Here is a 24525-nt window from a genome sequence, read left to right on the forward strand (position 1 = left end):
AGATAAACAGCATGCCCAAACCCTTTACACATTTCAAAAGTCTCAAGAGAGATGCTTCCTTTTTGAGAACATAGTCACTAATCTGCAGTTTGAAATAAACTATTATATAGGCCAGGTCTCTTTGTTGTTATCTTAGCTGTTATAATTGAAACTGATTCCTCCTCACATGCTTAAGTAGGTTGGTCATATTCTGCCCTGGAGCACTTAAATAAAAACAAAACAGACACACCTGCTTTGTCTACAGAGCTCATACAATAAACACATCCTGTTTCTGATTTACAATGGATAATGAAATATCCTTGTGCAACCCCACCTTAGGTTCCCCTCTGCTGGTGTCAGAAGATGGAAACTCCACTCCTTTCTTCAGCAGTTCTAGATAAACTTCTTTGACTTCACTCACATCCACAGTTCCTGGGAAACCTCGGGCCCATGTCTAGTTTTAAAGTAACAGGAACAGTAACAGTCACAGAAATGGACAGTCAGTGGGTCAGACAAGTGTTTCTAAAACACACAGTCCTAAAGGCAGGTCATGTCCTCCATCCACTCCAGCTAACTCCACATTCAAAGCAGCAGGAACCACAAGAGCTCTATCATCCTGCTTGCTAAGTGCAACCACAGTGGGAGCACATACACAGACCGGGAAGGGAATATAAAAGGTGGAGGTTGACAGTTTTCCAGTTCTCTCCCTTTGTCTTCCAGTTTGTGCTACTCATGCATGAAGCAGCGAGAATAAAGTCTGCTTTAGGAAAAGGTTCCCATGAGCATGTTGCAGTACAGAAATGGGCTGCACCACTAAACGTTTACCATACAGCGGAGACACAAGCATGTATTGTTCACTTTAGACTTACCATGATGAAGGACAAGATTTTCTCCTGCATGTCAATTGGCAGATTATATCTTGGATTCAGTAGTTTCACTAGCTTGTCCTTACAGAAATCTTTCTTCACAACCAAAGACTGGAATCTTGGGCCACAGTTCTCTATACACATGTCAAGCAGCTGCACACACAAAAAGCTTCAGTTACACAGATACTAGGAATAAAAGCCAACTTGACTGCTTTTGTGTCCTTTGGTTTAATTTGTTCCAAGGTGGTATGGGGAAATAGATACAAATAGATTATATCCACCTAGATATCTCACTAGAATGTTTGATGGGGTTACTACAGGGAAAGAGTAACTCACTGCGTGCACAAATATACTTACACAATACTAAATTATGTGTGTTAGATAGAGTTACACTATTTTTAAGAAGTATGATCACCCTTGTTTCCATGTCATGGCAGTTATTGAACATACGGTACCTTAACAGCATGAAATCTGAACATAGCTTAAAAATGGCTTGTACAGATTTGGTAATAGAATTAATTCACTGCCTAGCATAGAGGTACCCTGGGCTGAGAGATTCTGAAGAACTCTACAAGAGAAAGTAACATTACTAAATGCCTCTCTTGTAATCTGCCCTGTGAGAGAGAGACAAATGAAAAAATAGAAAAGAACAAATTCAACATCTTGGAGTACAATTTCTTCACATGTTTTAAAGGTCACATTGATTTGAAACAGAATAGTTGAATTGTTCCAATTGTCAGATTCGTCTTTATGAAAAAAGTCTACTTCCAAAACTCCTGCTTTGAATGCTCAGAGTAGGATCCCTGCAAGCAATGTGTCTGAGCTATGAAATAGAGCAGTATGCGATAGTGACATAATACTTCTCCCTTATACACCTGGAGATGCCCGATTACAATTCCCATTTTACAGAAGAGATATCAAAAGCTGTCACTACACCCCAGTCACTGGAAATCAGGCCAGTACAAGTCCTGATAGGAAACTGGGGTTAGGCAGATCAGGTGCAGAATCAGAAACAGACCTTCTCTTGCCTGGCTAAAATCTGGAGATCAACCACAGGACTATGATGGCCCAAGTAGAGAAAACCAGTCACTCTTGTGCTTTTTGCTCTTCAACCATATATTTACTTTTCCTCCTATTTTAAGAGGGAGGATGGAAAGGTGAAAGCAAAGGGTTGAAATTAACAAAAGTTTGCAAATACAAGACAAAACTTCCCTTGAATCATGCAACAAGCAGATTATATTCTCAAAAGGATACACAGATTTCAAGGGACACTACTGTAACCTTGGTAAGAGTAGGTTAAATATACTTTCCTGTTCAGAGCAGACTATATTTGACTAAGTCAAAATAATTTTAGTAACTCATTTTCTAGCCTCGGGATTTGGGGATTTTTCTCCCAGCGTGATCAGGAACTTATGGGAAAACAGGTTTAAGACCAGAAGAAAATAAATTGCTGAAATGAAAACAGGGTAGAACAAAGAGATGCTGGCAGACTGCTGTGCAAAAAAACAACTAACTGAGAGATAATTACAAAAAATTCCTGGCTCCAATCATTATTTTTCATTTGAAAGAGTACATGAAACATATGCTAATAAGCCAAGCCATTTGCTTGTGCAGCACTTCAAAGATGATCTGTGTAAAACATTTTCAATCCAGTGCACGGGAAATCTAGTATGTTACTCTCTTTTAATTCGCTACTTAAGAGACTGGGTATTTACTCTTTGAATGAAAGTACTGAACTAGTGGGCTAGACCCTCCACTCAATTACACCAGTCCAGCCCAGTCGCTCAGAGTGAAACTAAGCTGGTGTAAAAAAAAGAAGAATTTAACTCAATTATTTTTAACTGGACTATTCATGAACAACCCACTTTTGTGCTAATAACACCTTTCATTAGAATTTCAATATAGTTATTTATCGCTGCAAATAGTTCTTCACCTTCTCAAGCAGTCCCATTGGAATGAATAGATCCAAGGCGACCAAGTCAACCACTGTTTCATATTGCACGCTGGTCTCTCAATAGAAACACATTTTAATAACAGAATTGGCAAGTTAACTTCAACCAAACCATTAATGGCTGAAGAGCAAATGACAGGCAGGACCAACGAACTGTTTGAAGTGACAGAGCTGCTATGCTCCAGACTAGCTGATAGCAGATGTCCAGCTGAGAGATCTGCACTGAGCTAAAACAGGGGTCGAACTGCAGTAAAAGTCCTCTGGTTCACCTGACAGCAATACAGAATTAAAGTGATAAAAGGCATCTGAACAGAGGTGAAGACAAACTGTAAGGCAGAAGCAAGATGGGAAGAAGTTGGTGGGTATAACAGAAAGTCAGCTACACTCCTTATCAATAGAGATCTTGCTCAGAAATCAGGAGGACTCTGCCCCCCATCTAAAGCAGATAGGAATAGTCCATAAAGTTGCAACGAATGGATGTAGTTTGTGGTGGATATTTGTCAGACCTAAGTGAATGCAAGAAAACACAGATGGCCAGTTTGCTTCTTTGTTTTTCTGACTCAAAGTGAACAAGTCATTAATGCATCTCCAGGATTGCACTCTACTAAACATATAGTGATGTCTACCCAGAGAGGTTTTGAACAGTAAGACACTATTTCCAAGTGCCAGCATTTAAAATAAACCTGTACAAGCAGCTTTTTCAGCTGCCATTCATCAGCTACAGTGTAGTGGCTAAGTAGATTTTACCAAGATTCTGCATTTAAAAACTGTTTTTCAGAAGTCTTGAATTTTTCAGATTTTGCACATGTATATATAAACATATATATATATTTAACACTGAAATATGGATTTCTTTTGCTCCCACTCAATATCCTTTTCTTTTCCTCTTTGCTCATATATACCATAAAGTGTAATAAAATTGACTGGGACTTTTTGATAGAGGAGCTGAAGGGTGCTCTCATACTTTTGTTTTTTAGAGCCTCTGCTTTATGACATGTTAATTAAACAAAGGAAAATCTGAAGACCATATCTGCCATGCTAACATTTTTTTACATCTGAAAACTTACAGAATATTAAAAGCAAAAATAGGATATTTTTTTTTGTCAAGGCAAAATAAAAGAACAACCAAACTCCATTAAGTCTAACCAAGGAATTCCTCTAACAAATTTTCCAACAATGCAAAGTGAAACAACTTCACCTTAAATTTCCGTCTACTGCTTTGTATGTCAGAGTATGTGTGGACACAAGTACAGAGAGGGACACATTTGATAAACTATTTCCCCATGTACTCTTCAGCTCCTAAGACCTTAAAGGTATCAGAGCAAAAATGCTCTACAAACTCAAGGGAAATCTACAGAGGCAACTGAACAGGTGTCTCAGCATTCACTGCATAAACACAGTTTACGTATCCAAAGTGTATTAGCAATAAGAAGTCAGATAACACATACACGCTTTGTTGGATTCCTGCTTAGAAGTTCTAATCCTCTTCACTCTGATTGCAAAATCACCACTGCCAAGCCTGATTTCTTGGCTTTATCAAACTGTGCATGAAGCAACTTCATGGGCTGGCACACATACACCTCTATCCATGTGACTTCACAAGCACCAGGTTGTGCTTCAGCAGATCAAAGTACATAAAGTCAAGCTATAGCCAACACCTTATACAGCTGGCACTCATCCTTCTTCCTCCAAGTAAATAAATCAACACCTGTGAGCCAGGAGGAGGAAGATATTGTTGAGATTTAACATCTCTCAATGACAGAATCAGGGCTAACACGTGCAGTGGTGCTACTTCAGATGAAGACTTTCACATTTCACTCCATGTGTATTCTCTGGGAATAAGCTCCGTAAGCAGTTTCATTAGAAAGATTAAATTCCAGAATACCAGGGTTGGGTAAATAAAAGTGGATCAAAGTACATTTCAAATTAAAAGTGATTTGTAGATCTGGTGCCTTCTTAGTTGTATCTAATGCAGGTTGAGAGAGACAATTTTGTGTACAGTCTCAAGAGCAGGACCACCACATCTACTCTAGGAAATAGAAGCGATAACTTATAGTTCATCAAAGAAAAGAGCCCTTATTTTTTAGGAATTTGGGAGAAAAACAATGTTAAGAGGTAAGTGTTGCAAGAGTGAGTATGTGTGTTTTAGGAATTGAAAACTATGTCTGCTGCTCCATTTGCAACGATTTGCTGTTCCAGTCTAAGCATTTCAAAATGGGAAACAGTTTCATTAAGGCAATCAAGAACATAAAACCAGGAGATACAGCACAAAGAAAGAATGATTTGAGAGCAAAGGAGTTAAAAGTCACACATAGTGAGCAACGAGATTATCAAAGTGAAGCTTTTACACATGCTAAACTGATGTCAGTACTGACAGATAACGAGAAAAAGGAGACAGGCAGAAGGAGAGGCAAAGGATGGAAGACTTTACACAAGAACAAAAAGTATGAAGAATTAGAAGAAAAGCTGGCACTTATTAGTAAAGAATCAAGGAACTCAAGGAGAAGAAACCTGCAGTCAGAAAACAGGAGCTGGGCCAAAAGGATGGGTTTGCCTGGGAGGCAGTTACATGCATACATGTGGGTGGGTGAGAACAGACATGGAGAAAGAAACATGAAATGGTAAAGAGACTGCGAGAAAGTGATGAACTACAAGCACAACTGAAACCTGGTACACACTCCCATCTGCGAGCAAATACAGTGAGCTTCCAGGTTGAGAAAGTTCTTTGTTGTATACACCTGAAACAAGATACTTCTCCCACTTCTATGCTCTTAAGAGCTAATCTAACCTTGGGCATATCGGCAGAGTAAATAACCAAAGCAAGGCTCTTAAATGTAAACACTGGGTTATTATAACTCCAGTTGACTGCTTCAGATGTTGAGAAGGACTGAGGTGCACAAAGACTGTAGGAGAAAGAAAGAAGATCTGATACAGGTATTACAATTACAGCGGAAACCAAGTGTTTCTGTTATGCAAACATATAGAGCACACAAAAAGGTGACTCATGAGACAGTGGAGGAGGAAGCCAGGAAAGAAGTGCGGAAATGGAATGAGCAGAAGGTATACATCGGTACGTTTAACACATTTATCTGCACCTCTAACTAGTCAGGAGACACTTGGGCAATCGCTAAGCGACCTACAATTTGACACTATCAATCACCTATCTTCCTTAATCACTTTGCAGCACACATTGATACAGACAATGATTTTGCACAACAAATGCCAAACTCATGAGTAATACTATTAAGTGCAATGCAGACAAGTCTCTACTACCTCAAAAGAGGAAATGGCGAAGAAAACACTTCTAGACAAATAATGAAAGACAAATCCTCAACAACTTAAAATATGAATGGTATGGTTCTTCTGACAGTTGCACTATTGCTAGTCAGAAGTAATTCAGGTTGGGAACCCTGGACTTAGGACAGCGTTAGGAACTTCCTGCTGCTGCCTACATTATCACTGCAGTGGAAAACAGAACTGTGTGAACATGCTCCTCTAAATCTTAGGTTGAAATCAAACTCTTAGATAGTTCCGAAACACTATCAGATTCTGGAGGCCAGGTTATCTCAAGTGAGGATATTCCTAGCTATTCCAACCTTTAGTCATAACATTTGAATCTTAAGTGGCTTACCCTGAGTCTTGCTCCCTTGCTTAACTCACCACTGCTACCCTTTCATTCAAATTTCTCATTCATATGTGATAACACCTTTACAAAACAGGTACTGCACATTCCATGTGGGATGTGCCATACTGCATACCTTGCTCAGCCTAACTAGGATCAGTACCACAAGGCGAGCAACAGAATGGCCAAATGAAGCTTTTATGCAATAACTCAACCTCCGTATCTTTCACAAACACGCGGGGCACGCACAGAGGGACAGCTACTGCAGTAAATAAGAACTATACTACTTTTATGTACTTTTAAAAAAGTTAACACACCCCCCCCCCATGCAACAATAAATCTGTGAATTTGTATCATCTCTGGAATGCCAACAGACCATCTAATCTGCACTGTGGTAGTGCTGCACACACAAACAACAAAGACAGAAAACATCCTGGGGAGTTGTGTCAGTGATAATTTGCATGCCACCTTATCGTTTAAAATGTTTGCCTTCTTAGTATCTAATTAATATAAATACAGCTGTACTTACAGACAGGGTAAGCCTGATCTCCTTATGGTTACAGTTTTTTGAAAGCTTTTTCTTTAGTGCTTTAACTGCATCTTTAGGCCTGTGACAAATTAAGTAGAAAAAGTTACCAGTGAAGTCAGACTGCTTTTCTAGTTCACAACTTCATCCAAGAGCCAAAAATAGCTGCTGGAGGTACAAGACCAAATTCATCCCTGATTTTACACCCAAATAAAACTAGAGCAATTACCCCACTGATGCCAGCAAAATCATTTCAGCATTGAGCCAAAGTGTCAAAGCAGTGAATCAGGTTTGTTACTCTAGATTCTGCATTACTCCAGAGACTTGTGCAGAGAACTTAAGTTATTCTCCTCTGAGAAGTCTCCTCCAAAAATGTATTATTTCACTGTTTTGCAACAGATTTACTTTTCCAGCTTTTATTGCTATGAAAGGGAATTAACAATTGCCAACTGTGTCAAGAGCTGACTGGTACCTATTTTTCATCTATGATGCAATTAAAAAATACTCTCCTGGGAGTGCTGTCAGGAGTAGGGGTGTCTTGGCTAACTCCAATCTTATAATTGCAGGATGCTTTTAACTCATCTGAGTAATTACCACGTACGGATGGACAACCCATTCCACCCCAAAGATAGTGGCATTTCTAGCCCAGTCATTTTGATGTCTATATATATACACCCCATATCTTTTAACTATCTATGTAGGAGGAAAAGGGTGGAAGATGGTATCAAGCTTATCGCATGTGGGAAACAGTTTTGCCTAATTAATATGGGCTATCTATACTGTACAATTATTAGGGCCAGCTCATGATCAACAAAAACAAGATGTCCTAAAGTCTCTTTAGGATCACTCTAGAATCTAAGATAGAGCAATAGGCACAACCACCATATTTCAATAAGAAAAAAAGAAATCTTTGTTGAAAATATTTCAAAGCAAATAAAATTAAACGGGTATTACTGCATTTTTTCAGTTTAAATGTTGTTTAACTTCATCAGATAAAACCAGTGATATATCTGTTTTTCTTAATCCTATGTCATACCCAGCCATATCAGTAGAGCATCAAGAGCTGGATGGGAACATGAGAGTGCAGAAGAAAACCTCCCCTGCAGAAAGCTGAACTACTATTACTCCACTCCTGCTTCTTTGCCTCTCTCACTGAAGCATCTGGAACATCTGGTCAGGAGTCGGATACTGCATAAAAAAACCCATTTGCCTAATTAGATACAGCAGTCCTGCTGTTCTTAGTACCCTGTTACAGACTGTGACTAGTAGTTGCCTAGGAGGAAGTTATAAGGAGTTCCTCTGTAAGCATAAGCTGTGCACATGAGGAAATGTTTAATAAAAAGCTCGGCTGTATAGAAACTCCACATAGAAACTAACATTGAGGGTCAAAGTGTGCTGTTGCTTACGGCAATGACCAGAAGAGAGTTATTTACCTTCCAAGCTCTAAGAGTCATGGGTGAGAGTGTGGGATCCAAAAAAAATGAAAGGAAAAGCTGATATAAAACCACCAAAACCCACCTGTGCAGAAGCTTAGGCACAGCTCACTCTCCCAAAGCAAGTTTTCCAGTTGCTGTTAAACTGTGCCACTGCAAGCAGGAAGTTCTCGCAATTCAACACTAAAGCACATCTTACATGAGAATGAATTTCGTTCTACATGTAAGAACAGGGAAGCACAAAGCTGCAAGTGGCTGAGTGAACCAGAACGTGGCTGTTCAGCGCAGGAGGCCACCTCTGTCCCGGTTGCCCTGGGTATGCACCTTGGTATGATAGATCCCACTGAACGGAAACCCAGCCTTAGCTTTGCTACTGCTGTGACAGAGGCTGGCTGAGACTGCACAGTGGGCAACTCTGATTAAGTTAAAAGCATGGAGCTTTAAATAAGCAACCAAACGCTCAAGGTCTTTTTTCAGGCTGGGTTTTGCAGAGCACAAGGACACCCGTTTTGCCTGACAAACAGTACAAGTTACACAAAATACATCAGACTCGGGGGAGAAACCTATGTTACCACCTTTCTTTACAGCTTGGGTACGGGGAACAGCCTACACATCTAATCTACAAGTCCCGATAGCTGAGCAAGGGGCACTGAAAACAGACAAAACTCTTCACTAGGGACCAAAGATACCTGCTCTCTGCTGCTACTTTGTTTTGGGTAACTTTATATACGCATCGTACACCGCCTGCTCGATTCTGCCTTGCCCTCGAGCAACGCCGGTGCTACCTCCGAGACGAAAAGCGGCTGTTGTCAGCCCTGCAGGTAAAGGGGGCTGCAGCAGAACCTCTGACACTGAGCCGGCCGCTGCCCCCCGCACCGCTCACCCCTCCTCCGTCGCGTTGATCACGTCGCAGATGTGCATGAACTGCCCCCAGTCCTCCGTCTGCAGCGATCCCAGCGTCGCCCGGTCTGAAAGGCCAAGGGGAGCCGCGGTTCAGCCGGACGGGACGAGCGGGGACGCTCCGCACCGCCGCACCCCCCACGGCCGGGGCCGGCGACAGGGGGGAAACGGCGCCCCCGGGCTCCCCTCAGGCGGGCTGCGGAGGCCCCTCGGTACTCACCGACCAGGCTGCCCACGGCGGTGCCGAAAGGGTCCTTCGGAGCCTTCCCGAAAGCCATGGCCGCTGCTGCCGGAGTCGCGCGGCCTCTGAGGGGCGGCAGCCCCGTCCCGTCCCGTCTGGCCCCGTCCCGCCGGATCCGGCCGCTCCCTTCCTGGGCCCGGGGCGGGGCCGCCTCCAGGTGCCGTCGCGGCTCCTCGGTGGTGATCACGTGCGGGCCGGGCGGGCGGCACCGCAGCGGCTCTGCCCCGCGGCGCCGCGAGGCCGCTCCGGCTCTGCCGCGCACCGCGCTGAGAGCCCGCTGCTGACCCGGCCCGAGCCCCGGCCCCTCACGGCCGGGCTGCTGGAGCCAGGACCCCCTCAGGCAGCTCCGGGCGGTACCTGGCAGCTGAAGGCGGGGGAGCCTGGGCACGCTGCAAAGCAAACCTCCGAACACCCGGGTCGGACCGACCCAGGGCTCCTGCCGCCACCTGTGGCTTGGAAACCAATGTTAACAGCAGCAGAAAGGGGAAAAACACCACCCGTGCAGCACTCACGCACAGACCTGCTCCGTGGCACAGAAGAGTGATGGTAATTTTGTCTGTACAGGTGTTTTGAACAACTTTTTATAGCATAACCGACTTAAAGGATCAACTTTATACAGGTGTGAAGATCTTCAGGTACAAGACCATAAAAAAATCAGGTTTTCAAGTGCAGCAAAGTAGAATGTGTGCTTGTAAGCTCATACCTGATGCAATTTGCTGGTTAAATTGATTGCATATCATTCATTCATTTTAAAACAGAGCTGCAAACGCAGTGTGGCAACCTCGGCTACACCGTACAGCACACTGTGTGCAGGCGCATTTCAGACTTGAGCATCCCCTGCCATGAAATTGCTAGGACTGACCACTGCTCCTGCAGCACTCATACGTGTTTTCTCGAACCCATGTATCCTGTTCTGTTTACCAGGATTTAACAGGAACAGATGCACAGATCTCAAAGAAGCAGGGACAAAACAAACAAACAAACCAACCACCAACAGCGCGTGTAAGTTACAGTCATAAAGTCATCCTTTGTATTATGCAGGAACCACTAACACGTTCCTCTCACCACATACACGCTTCCACATGTGGGACTCTCTTGCTACAATTACTATCAATGCCTTCCATTGTGTCACTTCATCTCGAGTCTGACTGTACCTCAGGCCTGTACAATACTTGGGAATGAATGTGGCATGAATGAGAATTAAAACCTCAGCTGTAATTTTTGTTGACTGAGAGTTGTAATTATTTCAGTATCAAACAAATGTGGGATCAGATTAACTAGCATTTGAGTGCAGCTTAATCAGTTATACAGTCAGAACATGATATAACCAAATAAATTATTTGCCTGATGTTAGAATTTCATGAATTAACAAAGCTCTATTTGCACTGATTACGGAAGGAGTTCTTAGGATAAGCTCATTTTACTTTCTTCTGCATTTTGTATAACTCCATGGCCCCATCTACTGGATAGCTTTAACAGGCTGGAGAAGAGCATGTTTGTGTACCTACAGTACCTCTACAAAAGCAAGTTGTTACAAGAACTTTTTGGCAAGTTGATTATGTACAATGAATATAGGAGCTGAGACTTTTTCTTACGTTCTCTATAGTTAGTTCATCACAGAGCGTGGTGAGGTTCCATTCTAAGGAATGTATCTCAATTTTCCCTACCTCTGATACTCGTCATTTGGTTATAAGCCAGCCATCATCTGTCAAAACAGGAGTTTGCATATTCTCCGTTGCAGAATTTTGACAGACATGCTCTAAATTTTTTGGTATTTATCTCATTTGCTCTTTAACACCAAAACTGAAAATACTGGCCTGTTTAAATTAGCCCTTGTTAACCCTGCAGTGCAAGTCAGAACTTGTTCCAGAGAGCATACTTCATTGAGCTACTAAGGGGAAAAAAAAGTCTGATGAAGCCTTTTTGTTTCACTGGAATTTACTGAATAAAGTTACTCATTGCAGTCAGCTATTAGTCTAGATCTATTAACTGCTAGTGAGTTTCAGGTTCTAGCTTGAAACAAGCCTGCTTGCCTCTTCAGCTTTTCCCTGGAGTCCGTGGTATTTATGAGTTGGGGGTCAAAGAGTCCCAGGAGGGTCCTTGCAATTTTACTGTTATTGCAGATATACCATTATACTTAATTATTACTACTAAAGGACATTTGCTATCTTTTGTAAGCACACATAATGTGTTATAAAGAGAAAGAAGGAAGAGGGTAAATAATTTCTCTTTGCAAAATGTTTTCAGACAAAAGTGTTTAGTGGCATAGTTTATGTCCACCTCTTGAGCTAACATGTATTATGCCAACCTAGGCAAGCTTGTCAATGTACTTTTGTTTGTACTAGAGATATTTTTGATGTTGCTACGTCAGTTACAAATATAAAATCATATCCCGAATTATGACAGCGATGCAGAGATTTTTTTCAATCTAGTTCTGCAAGTTATAGAGCTCAGAGTTACATATCAGTAATATAGATGTTTAAAAAGCACACCTTTACCTTATTTAGTCGTCAATCCTATTTTCAAGGAATCACACACACATAACACATCGAGTGAAATACTTAAACAGCTGTCGTGTTCATAAACTGATTTATGATATTGACTTGTACCTGCTGTTATTTGTTAAATGAAAATCATAAACCATGGTCATGACTTCAGGTTTAGTTTAAAAACAAGAGAGATTCTTAAAGGATCATTATTCAGCAGAGATTAGGTGAGGAGTTGTAAAGTATTGCCTCCTCCCATCTCCCAAGATCTGTGTTTACTCTCACAATCTTTACCAGGTGAGAAGTAGTCCGTTTTAGTGTGATTCTCCCTTGTTATCCAGTACAACAAAGATGGGATCTGCGGGATTCTCACTGTAGCTCATTAGACCATATGCTGGTTATGGCCTGTGCTGGTAGCTCAACTTGAACAAACAGCTAGAGGGCTAAATCAAATCCCTTCTGCATCATCTCCATTTGCTCAGTGCCTTCAGATAATAGCAAACCTAATCAGGAGCTACTCGAGCAAAGTAAATTACTGTTTGGGACCCAGTCTCTCTAAGAATACTGAGCTGTCCCCAAATATCTATTTAATTAATTACTAATTTATTGAAAAAAATATGTAAATCCAAACCCTGTTGTGTTAACAGTGTGTTTAATTTGCCTATGTAGAAAAGGGGAACGAGTATTAGCAAAGGAGGGAGGTGTCTGTGGCCTGCAGAGGGCAATCTGGTTCAACGAATCTCTTCGGTTTTTCTGCGGGTTTACTCCAAGCGAAGGATGGGTTATGGGAAAGGCAATTCCCTATCAGCCATATTGGCTTTTCTCATATACAGAGTGTGCTTCAGATGCAGCTCTTTAAAATTATAATGCTCTCTTGTCCTTTGACATGTTAAAAAAGAATCGCTGTATAGGCAATACAAAGCTCTCAAAGGGTAGGAGAGGGTATGGGATGAGGTGTTTCTCAGGACTGTTGACAAGGGGATGACAGGTTGTCTTACTCTCAGTTCTATGCTCTATTTCCTGGAGCACACACCCTCAGCACACTGTCACTGCTTTGGGACTTCCCCATAAACTTGGACAAATCTATATTTCTCCCCCTTCTAAAACACTGAGAATTCCAAGTGAAAAACGTCTTTTTAATAACACACTATGGGAGCCACAGCTGATTTGAAGCTAAAACCATGTGTACTTGTTTTCCATATGGCTGAGTGTAAAGACTTTCAGAAACAAGTATTTTACATCTATTAACTTTTTTGTGTTTAAGTAAGATATTAACATTATCTCACTCTGGGATTCTACCCTCATGCTGAAGTGGTAATGCAAAAGCTTTCCTGCTTCTCCTCCCTTTCCTTTTAGGAAACAATCCTTCTTTTTCCCTGGGTCAAAGGCTGGAGATAACTATTTTGTTGTATATTTAGGGAACTTACCAGAGCCTTTTCTCAAGTTCACCTTCTCAGAGACAAAAGATGCATCATCCAGTTCCCCCAGCTTCTCTCCAGAGGCAGATTTTCCTGCAATGGATTCCAGGTTTATAAAGAAATGATGAAATCATTATTATACTGCAGAATACTGTGAGTCTTGACTCAATTTTCCTGTATGAGGTTAATTATTAAATATACCTTATCCATTGAAGGCAGAATCTTCTGCTTGAATCTCACAGGAAAACTTATGAAGAAATCAAAAACCTGCCTGAATCTTAACTGGCAGGAATTGTAGCTAGTTTTCTCATGAATGGGATGTGACTGCTATATATATATACTGCTGCATAAAGAGCAAGCTCAAAATGGAAAATAAGGTATGAACTCAGTAATTCAGATTTACAGCAAACTAGCATGTGAAAAATTGGGAACTTTTCTATCATCTTGTCTGCAAAGGAAGATGGCAAATAACTGCGTCACATTTAAGCCGACAATGAAGAATATATGAATTGGCGAAATGTCTCTCTACATTAAAGCTATTTAAAGAGCTTTATTTTGTAGGAGATCCTTTGTGAATTTTAGACAGCTGTAAAACACAGTTGTCCAATTAAACCAGGAATGCCTTCTGAGTTACCATGACACTTTTTAATCTGTGGTACACAGCAGAACTTCCAGATTACATATGGTACATACATCACTGTGTGCTACAAGCTTAGTTTAATTTTGTTTTCAAGTTACTAAGTACATGATAAAAATCTTTCATATCTCCCTCTCAGCTGCAATACAAATCCCTTTGTCTTCTATGAATAACGTTGGAAAATTCTGGGCTATTGGTACACTTGTTTAAAAAAATACAAGTGATGAGGTTTTCATTTCTAGGTGTGCTGAAATGTGGTGTAACAACAAATAGGCTTCTCTGTTGTTTTAAAACAAAACAAAAAGCAAAAGAAGAATCTCCAAATCCTTATATATCAAGTCTGCGGTATAAGGATTCTTTCAAAAGCTGCAGGAATCAATCTACTTCAACCTGAATCAAGCTGAAACTTTCAGTACCAAGAACAATCTTGATTATTTGGACACCACTGCAATGATCAGCATAGAAAGCAATCCCGGAAGAAACCGGAATCCTTGCACATTAGCAGCAGGTATGGCCTTTACCAGGAAAGCAATTTTTCTCTTTGTGACACTCCACTTGAAGTGCAAAACAGTTCTAAGCAAGAGCTTAGTTCAGCACTGTTCTTTCTCACTTTCTTAGTATTTAGAGAATAGCAACAACTAAAACCAGATCCTTTAAAAATACACAGTTAAAGAAAATAGTTTTCAGGCACTGCATCTGATTAAATATTTTGAGCAATATTTGACTGCCCACAAACAGCCATACTGGCTACTGGAACAAATATCCCAAAGCTTCATCATTAAATTATGGACTGGTAAGTCCATGTCACCTACAGAGCCCTGGTTCAAATCCAAACCTTCTCCAACTACTGTAATGCCATGCTGCTCACATGGCTATCTCCTGTCCTAATTAACCAGGAGTCTCAGCTGAGCTCTCTGCTGGATTTTAATTACAGTATTATTAATTCATGGGGAAAAAAATGACAGATGTTTCAGGTTGGTTGCAGCAACTTAAAAGGCAGGTGCTTGGCATGAAAACTCAGAAATGATTAAACAAATGACTCATGGATGTTTAGGTGTTTTAAAGTGAAGTGAGCAGTGTACATTGTACCACGTAGGATATTGTAGCACAGGGTGACTTCTCAGATAAAAATAACAATAGCAACAGATTTTGCTCAGTCTAGTTTTTAAAGAAGCTTATAAATCTGTGTTCCTAATTTGATTTGTGGCTGTTGCTACATTTTACTCCTTTTTCCTCTAAAAAGAACATCAAGTATTTCCTTAGGTTGGTAGTTATGCCAAGGTAAAGGGTGGAACTAATTGGTTACTCAGTAATTACTGTTACTTAAACTGAGCATATAGAAAACATGAAGTAGAAGACTAGTTTTCATCTATCTCTTGTAAGGGACAACAAATGTAATAATTTTACTAATAACTTCAATCACTTGACAAAGCAGCTTAGAAAATTGTTAGCTCACATCAAATAAATGCATTGCAGGAAACCCAGGCATGGCCTGAAAAGCTACCCAAGGACAGCATTTTAAGGAAAGCAAGAAGCAGCCAGTGCCATGATTGTGAGCTATCCTTCAGTTATGCTGTTGTACAGGAGTCTTTATCCAAGTCTCACCTATGGTGATGGTGCACACAGGCTCTTAGTTTAACTGGGGAAAGAGGTAGTAGGCTTTTGGTTATTAAAGAGGATAACAGGGAAGGAAACGTTACAGAGTTTGTGTGGCTTGTTTTGTTTGTTTAAACTGAACACAAATACACAATTTATGGCACTATCCTCTTCAGAATGAGCCATTTTGTAATCTTTTTTCATGTGCTAGTGTCATATAAGAAATGACAAAGGCTTTTGCCCATGCTAGGGTTTTCTTAGTGCTTTTGTGTTTTTCTTAACAGAAGGCCAGTTCAAAGTACATTTCTCATACAAGTCAATCAAAAAATGATTCAAAGTCAAAAAATCATTAGGTTTCACTGACAATTCAATGAACCTGGATTTGAATGAAACCAGATTCCCAGGAACAGCTCGGATTGAAAAATCAGTATTTGATTATCAGAGGTGTTTTATTGGAAGAACTTCCCAGCAGCTGTAGATTTTACCACACTCTAATTGCCTCAGAGCTTGGAAGTTAAAAAGCCCCAAAGAGAACCTCTTTCCAATAGTGAAGACAGATCTATGGGGACCTACCAAAGACCCACTTGAAAGGCAGTGCTTTTCCTGCTGTCAGTGGAGAAAATTTTGCCAACTTGATAAATGGAAAGAATCAGCTCCATACCTGCCAGTTCATAGAAGAAACAAAGAAATGCAGATTTTAATGCTGGAACTCGGTGAAAGCTGAAGAATATATTTCCCTGTTGCTAAGGGAGGCAAACGTAAATCCAGTTTCTCAACCTGAACACAGAAACAACGTCTGCCTGTGTTTGGACTGAACCCTCTTCTAAAGAAGAAAGTATTTGGATTCCTTTTACTTCCACCACATTTGTGCCTGGTTAGTTACTGCTATGCTCTGACCAATGGGGCTGCTGCACAGCTGATGCTAATAGGTTAATACATGTTACCTAAATGGAGATTTATGGCACTGCCACCTCTGTGTCATGTTAAGCCTCAAGTACTGTGGAGTAGGGGAATCACACACATTTCTCATGAAGTTCAGGCTCTTACTTTCACATTGCAGTTCACTGGGTTTTGCAGCATGTATATGAACCAACCTGGTTGTACAGTGACTTCTCACAGAGCTTGAGCTCACTATAATTAAGTTCAGTAAGGAGAGCAACTGCAGAAGGTGTGTGCCCTGTATCAGGATGGAGCAGGGTAAAGCTATTGCTGGTTGCTCCTCTGAAACTTAAGGTTAAAATGTCTGAATCTCTGTTCAGAAGAGCTGTAAACCTCAAAATATACCCACTGCTTTGGCTGCATCTCCAAACTGATGTTTATGGCAAACATTCCTGTGCAGCACATTTTACCCAGGGAGCTGGAGCACTGGCATTTGCAAGACCATGCAGCTACTAGTGATTTAATGCTGTGTGAGACAATTCTCAGTATGTCTAAAAGATACAGTTTACACACCGCAGGAATCCCACTGGTGTTTCTAAAAGCAGAGAACAGTTTTGGATGCGGTGCGTGTGCTCGCTCTAACAGGCAGCATGTGTCCTGTAGGCAAACTGGAAATTTCAGCTTGTCCGTACGGGGATTTGCACCACAGCTATCGCTGGGTAATGATGCACCAATGTCAGCAACACAGGGTTTTTTCACTGAAACATTTAATGCAGTAGAAGGGCATCAAGATTATTTGAACTGTTTGTTGTGAAGGCAGCTGTGAGGAAGAGCCTCCAAGAACTGCTTTTTCCACTGTGATCAATGTCAGAGCTCTTCCCATACAAAACCGTTACACCGAGTCTGTTGCTGCTTACTGATGTGGTTAGTTCTGAAAAGGAGTGAGAGTTCTTCCATCTTTTCTACATTTCTCCTTCCAATTACATTTGCTTATATGCACGCCCTACTTCTGATCTTGTGAGCAGAGTCTGCTAAATTGTGCACACAACTCTGTTCGAAAAGATGCATGAAATTCAGAGCTGAGCTATGCTTTTGACCTCTCGGCTTGGAAGAATCAGAATCCTTGGTTGGGTACTGATGCTTTCTGAAAACCACTGCTGAATTTCAGCACGAAGCAGTCTTTGTGAAACCAGGCTAGTAAACAGCAAACCTAAATTTGGGTCCTGCTCTGTTATGGTCCATGTTTGTTCTGGCTAAACACCAAACAGTCCTGGCAGGGACAGGAAGGGACACGGGTGTTTGTATTGCCTGTGGAAGTAGGTATCAGAGGTTGTAGGGAAAAGTAAAAGGAGCGACTCATTACACATGTGCTGGACGGTGCAAATGCCTGCTTGGGACCACCAGTCTGGGGAGGAGAGGAACCCCCTGTCTGAACAATCCCTGTTACACAGACAGGGAATGCCTAACGGAGTTCACACTGATTGTGGTAGGGACCTTATGTAGCTTAACACCAAATACAATGAATAAGAAAAATATGCCAGCTGCAGAGCAGTAACCGTTTCTGCCTTTTCTGCTTGTCTCGTACAGAAGGACCTGTTTAAGATGGCTGGAACTCTCCCTTACATGCTTTGTTCTATGCCAGGGGTTATCAATAGTTTGGTGCAGGTTGTTCTCATCACTAAGAACAATGCTGGGCTCTGGCTGGCACCTGACACATCACTGTCTTTTAGCAGCCCTGCTTAAAGGAGCTTTGAGTTCCAGCAATAAGTAACTGTTATGGTTTAACCCCAGGTGGCAACTAAGTACCACGCAGCTGTGTGAGCCCAAAGGAACACAAGTGATGCACAACACAATTGCTGACCACCCACTGACCAGTACCCAGCCAGACCCAAGCAGCAATCAGCGACTACCAGAGAACTCCCCACCCCCCAGTTTCTATGATGTTCTACAGAATGGAGTATCCCTTTGGCTAGTTCAGGTCAGCTGTCCTGGCTCTGCTCCCTTCCAGCTCCTTGTGCTCTCCTCAGTGGCAGAGCACAGGACACTGAAAAGTCCTTGACTCAGAGTAAGCACTACTTAGCAACCACTAAACCATCAGTGTGTTATCAGCATGATCCTCAGACTGAAGCCAATGCACAGCACTGCATCAGCTACTAGGAAGAAAATTAACTCTATCCCAGCCGAAACCAGGACAGTAACTCAACTGTAAATTGCCACACATCTCTCAAAGTGAGCTTTTGTGTTAGACAATGTTCCTGAATAGTCATAGTGCATATCAATACCTCTCCTTCGTCAAATGCAAAGAGGGGGAGATGAGGCTGGAGAAAATGCTATCAAGAGTGACAGCAAATAACTTTTCAGTTCATGGTGAGGTATCATTTGACAAAGCAATGTCCTGGAGGTGGGAAGCATGAAACTGGTTTCCTGATGTACTACAAAGCCACAAAAAGGGCACTGACATCACTGCTCACTTGACCCCTTGCTTACAGAGCAGCTACACCCTGTGCTTGCATTGCTGCTCTGAAAGTGCCTATTCTGCAGTCTTGTCTGCATACTTTTATAGCCTGGCACATCTCCATACAATGGCCCCCCAGACAGCTTTACCTGTATGGATCAGAGACCAGACTAGTAACTCTAAAGAGCTCAAACCTGCCCACCATACTCACTTATCGTGCACTCTGGTGCTCAAACTCTCAGCAATTATAAATGACAGCATCTATTAATTTTAGCTACTTATATGGTCCCCATTGCTACAGTAAGTGAATGCTTTATACTTCTTAAAGCACTTGGCTTCCAATTCCACACTGAAGATGTGAAGCAAGCAACAACAGAAAGATTAAATGTTAGAGTCATTATGCTCTCTGAAGTCACTCTTTTGATGTCTAGTTCCAGAGATCTGATGCTTGAAACATGCTCTCAGCTGTGGCTTGACCAGATACTGGAAAATTTTACTTCTGTGCCTGCCCACAAAGTCTTTTGTCATGACTGAACTGAATAGCTTGGCCCCTAATTCACACTTATCTTCAGGAGTAGTAAGGTACACACTCACTAGGTTCTCTGCTGTTGATGTAGGCAGTACCAAAGGATTCTCATTAGAAATACATAGGATTATGCCCTACTTCATAGAATTGGCTTCTTAAAACCATATAGAAGTTATGTGAGGATGCTGAGAGTGCCTCCTTAGTGCCCAGCCACTGTGGTTTTTATTTTGCTTTCCATTCAACGAGCCTTGCTCTCCTTACACATCATGTAGTCAGTGTGAGCATCGTCAGGATTCAAACTTTGTTTGATGCCTGTAAACCCCCTTTTTATCTAGGTATAAGAAATTTGCCCAAGGTTACACAAGAGATCTGTGGTAAATTAGGGAATTGAGCCTAAGCCTCTTATATCTTAGAGTACCAGCCTGACTGTTGCTTTCAGAAGAGCTTCACTACATTACACCAGCTAAGTGTCTGGCTCAGCCACTATTCTGTGGATTACCAGAAGGCAGATTAACTGGAGTCTATTGAATTTTTAAAACATAAAATAAATACCTGCTATAAGCTCTTAACAGGTTTCTCCCAGCAAGGTTTTGAGGAATTTCCAACACTGTCTTAATTCTGTATCTATATATGTGCCCAGGAATTGACAGTACTTGTACCTACCCAGTAGTAGAGCAAAGCCTCATTACATTATTTAAGGTTAATGAAAAGCAAAGTCATTCCTGACATCCCAGATAAATTATGTTTTCCATCACTATACCCAAATGCACTGAAATATAGTTAGCATTTCATCTGCTAGGCAAGAGTAACCTCAGCCCCTTTCAATTTGGAATCCTCTAACCACCCATGGACGATGTTGTGCATTTACCATCAATTTTCTGACTTTGTGGGGAATGAGGGCTGAAAGCAAGACAGAGCCTCTCATGCAGTGGCTTGTTACTTATACTTTCTTTACTGTGAGTTCGTGCCTACCTCTCAGCTGAGCCGAATCCATACTCAGTTGTATCTGGTAATACAACACTCAGCTCAAGGTCACCAGCTCTAAGTTTGTGCTAGCTTTTTAACTGGTCTCAATTGAATGGTAATAAGCTTCAAGTAGTGCTTAGTCTTACCTTTGACTCAGTTAAGAAAGCACCATCAACTTGTGAACAGGGCACTTGAGCTGCAGTTAAAACTCTTACTGTTCCTGTTGCTCAAATCAATGGCAGGAAATATACAATATTGTGCAATATTGTCAGCAGACTTCTGACTACAGATGTGTTTTCCTACACAGCAGGAAAGTGATCACTGGATTCGGAGCATTTCACATCAGTTCCAGTTTTTCAGTAAATTCTGTGCCAATGGAATACAGGTACAATAAAGGAAATTAATTCTACTACCACAACTTGAAACAGCAACGCAATGGTAATAGGTGCAATGACATTGGTGCAGTGCACAGCACACTGACAGGATGAAATCCCAGTTTTGCTCCAATGGAAGACAAAATAATCTCTCCTTTGCTCATTTTTCAGTCCTTTTATTTCTGAGGTCTAAAGGCAAGCTCAGTGCAATACGGACAATTAAACCTCTGATCCTTAACCACTGTGTGGCTGGTGTAGCCCTCACACACAGTATCACAGGGTGAAGCTGCTACAGGTAACATCCTAATAACCTGCTGGTATTAATTAACATCTGTTAGAGGGAATTGGTTTCAAAGGCTCTCTGTTTAACATAGATGAAGACCTTTAAGTCCACACACTGAAACTATTCTTAAAGCACTGGCTTAGCTGCAGAGTGAAAGAGCTAAACCCTATGAGGAAACAGTAATGACCTTTGCTGGTATACAGTTTGCTTTGCCCAAGGATGTTTAACTTCTTGATACAGTCAGCCACTTTAGACATTTCACAGTTTGGCAAGTTCTTTCTTATTTCCCTTGTTCTTACGAACACTGTTGATACTTAATATTTAGCTATCAGTTAAGTCAATCTTTATTCCCCTGTATTTTTTTTCAGTTCTTTCTATAGTTCTAATGATTGACTGTAAATTTACATTGCGCAGAATGACTGATTACATATTTTTATCCAGAAAATCTTAGCTCTTTGCTTTTTGAAAGGAAACTTATTAGGGGTTTCTTTTTGATTAGGACCATGATGTTGTTCATCAAACCTCTTGTCGTTCAGTCGTCTCTCTACATTCTCAATTAAAAATATTTTACTTAATGTTTACATAAAGTTTACATTATCTAACACAAAATGTATGATTTCCAGTCAGCATACAGTTCTGTAGCTGTGGGAAGCACTGCTGTAGCTCATAGGAGCTACAGTTCAGATGCTCATAAGTTCCTACTCCATGGATAGAAGAGTCTTTGGACTATCTTTATCATGAGAAGTCACAGCTTTCCCACAGGATGAGGCATCACATGAAATCATAGGATATCCATGAGCTTGGTAATATGGAAAGCTTTTCAACCTTTTGGTATTACCAATAGCTTTCCAAGTATTTCTTTACACTGTTGGCACCAGAGTAACAACAGACGCTGACTAGTAAAGAGTATTTTAGGCTGATTGGCAAAACATTAGCAACCATAACCCTACTGAGCAGCACCTCCTCCTTCTCTTTTAATGCACAGGGACTAGCACCAAGCATAGATACATCTGACTCATAATCAGACATTATATTTAACGCATAAAAATTACTTACCAGGACTCTGTTAGTGCAGGTTACAAAACCAAGCTGGCTTGCTGTGGTCTGAGGGAAAGAAAAAAATCACTTACCTCCCTATGCGGTAACTTACTCATCTGATAAAAATGGGATAACTTCACAGATCTACCTCACAGGCGCTGTGTGAGACTTCAGTAACATTTGTGAAACTATACAGCAATCTCTCGGCAAGAAATGTTCTAACAGCATAAATGTCAAAGATTGCTTTCAAATCAGGCAGGTTTGGGAGTAAGCAAAAAGCATGGACCAGACTGACATGGATGGTGCTCTAGCTATTTCCACCATGATGCCTCTCTTATTGTTAATCTCTTTTCACTGGGCATCAGCAAACACTGTCAAAGCTGCTAACCTTCAGCTGGGAAGGTAACAGGAGTTTCATTCATGCAGTCATTAACCTATGGTACTGCAGGTGTTAAGGTTTAGAGAGTGGATCTGGGCTAAGGGCATGCTCAGCTCAGCTCAGCAGAGACAGAACAGGCCACTGCCATGGAATTGTATTCATAAAGGTGAGCACTGGCCATGAAATTCATGTATCCACATAACTCATATCACACACTCAGGAAAACAATCACCTTTTGAAGCAGGTCGGTCAGTGTGGAACTGGAAGAGCTGTGGTTTTCCAGATACACGCACTGTATCGTGATGGGGGAGACATGAGGCTGGGACAAGAGACGGAAGGATCGCTTCTATGATAAAATATAAAAACACAGACAACCATCACTGCTGTCTCTTGTTGCTCTTTCTGCACAATGCAAGAGAACTAACTACACTGACCTCAGAAGTTCAATACTCTGCTTGTGCCTTGAACTGAAACCTCTTAAATACAGAAAAAGGCACTGTTATATCTTTAGGTCCTTTCCTTAAATATCCATTGTTTTTCAAAAGGCATTAAGTACCTACCTCCTTCAGCATGTGGCTAAATCTTATTAAAACCCACTGAGTTCAGGCATATGCTTAAATGATTTAGTAACTTAGATTCTTAAATGAAAAAACCACCTTGTTTGTTCTGCTTCTTTATCTGTATCTCTATGTAAGCTGTATGTGGTAAAAGAACAACCACCCCATAAATAGAAATGGCAAAAGGAACTAAAATTGCTCTAAGGTGAACAGATTGATCTAATACTACATTTGTTTAGAACTTTCTGATGATACCAGATGCTGCTGCTGACTAGCAGATCTACTCCAGGAAGGCATAAATCTCCTTTACTCATTGCCACAGCTACGAATTTTGTCCCATTTATTCTGATTTTTCTTTATACATACTTGTCTGTCTTTAATACAAAGCATGTATATGGACTGTTTGCAGTATTTTCTGTGTGTTTTCAGTCCTGGTCAATGTCTTTTAGGTGCTATAGAAATGATCATTTTTGCCCCTACATTTTAGGGAATAAGAACCAATCCAAAGTTATCAAATGCTCAACACTTTTCTGACCTCTAAATGTTGCTTGAAACCTGAACTTCTTATGTCTCAAAGATCCACTTAGAAAACCTTGTAGTTATGAACATAAAAAATGGTAGAATTAAAAGTAACATTTCAAATTGATTCTCTTCCATGAGACACATGAAAATGCTCCAATTCAGAATCAAACCAACTGCTGGAAAACCAGGAGTCTGATCTGTACATGTCCAGGGCCAGCTTGGCTTTGGAACTGAAGAGAGCCTTGCTGCGTTCACAGCCTATGCTGAGAAGTAAGCCTAAAGTCTGTGCCAAATGATGCACAGATGCAGCTTGTGTGTCACTTTTGGGACCTGAGCTGGCATCTTCCTGCAGAGCAGTGCAGGTCTGCACTAAACAAAGTAGGAACTGCACCAGATCTAGCCCAGAAATGGACAGGGGCAGACACTGTTTTCCCCTTGGCATAAGAAGATTAATATTGCTTCTGCTTTCCCCCTGATTCTAGTTCTGAAAAAGTACTGAAAAGGCAAATTCAGCTCCACTAGAGCAACAAGAAGAATGCAGCAACAGAGTTAACACATAAAAGTAATGAAAGATCAAACTGTTTCAAGTTTTGAATTTAATTGAAGCATATTTGAAACACATCAGGCATTTTTATCTAACCTACAATATCCCACAAACACAAGCAAAAACCCTCCTGAAAGATTTCTAGATGACTGTACAGAAAAGCATACATCAAAGCAGCTGACCAGCAGGAAAAGAATAAGGTTAGACACATCTGATTTTGTAACAAGAGACTAGAAACATCACATTTCATTTCAGACCTCCGCGTTTCAGTCAGCTCTGCCTTTCTTCTAATGCACATCCCTTCCCTTCCTCTGAGGGCTTTCCTCCTAACAGTCTGCATCAGCAGA

At 41.2% G+C, this 24525-nt stretch overlaps 1 protein-coding gene across 4 annotated transcripts in view; it reads right to left on the reverse strand.

The window, feature by feature from the left end:
- TOM1L1 (target of myb1 like 1 membrane trafficking protein) overlaps positions 1–16316 on the reverse strand; it is a 30314-nt gene extending 13998 nt beyond the window's left edge. Inside the window, exons 1-5 of one of the 4 annotated variants that reach the window (XM_061455401.1) lie at positions 9498–9709; positions 9261–9345; positions 6948–7026; positions 849–998; positions 314–433 (exon numbers count right to left, since the gene is read on the reverse strand). In XM_061455401.1, the coding sequence (XP_061311385.1) occupies positions 314–433; positions 849–998; positions 6948–7026; positions 9261–9345; positions 9498–9555 (492 nt within the window). In that variant the 5' untranslated portion in view covers positions 9556–9709. Of the gene's footprint in view, positions 1–313; positions 434–848; positions 999–1863; positions 1978–6947; positions 7027–9260; positions 9346–9497; positions 9810–13431; positions 13516–16228 lie in introns of those variants that run through there. The other 3 variants (XM_061455403.1, XM_061455404.1, XM_061455402.1) reach the window with 3 other exon arrangements.
- Between the last annotated feature and the right edge of the window lie 8209 nt (positions 16317–24525).

Source organism: Pezoporus flaviventris, unplaced genomic scaffold, assembly GCF_033815535.1.
Source record: "Pezoporus flaviventris isolate CSIRO_AGI_PZ_B2104156 unplaced genomic scaffold, CSIRO_AGI_Pfla_v1 ptg000020l, whole genome shotgun sequence".
Taxonomy (NCBI): Eukaryota; Metazoa; Chordata; class Aves; order Psittaciformes; family Psittacidae; genus Pezoporus; species Pezoporus flaviventris.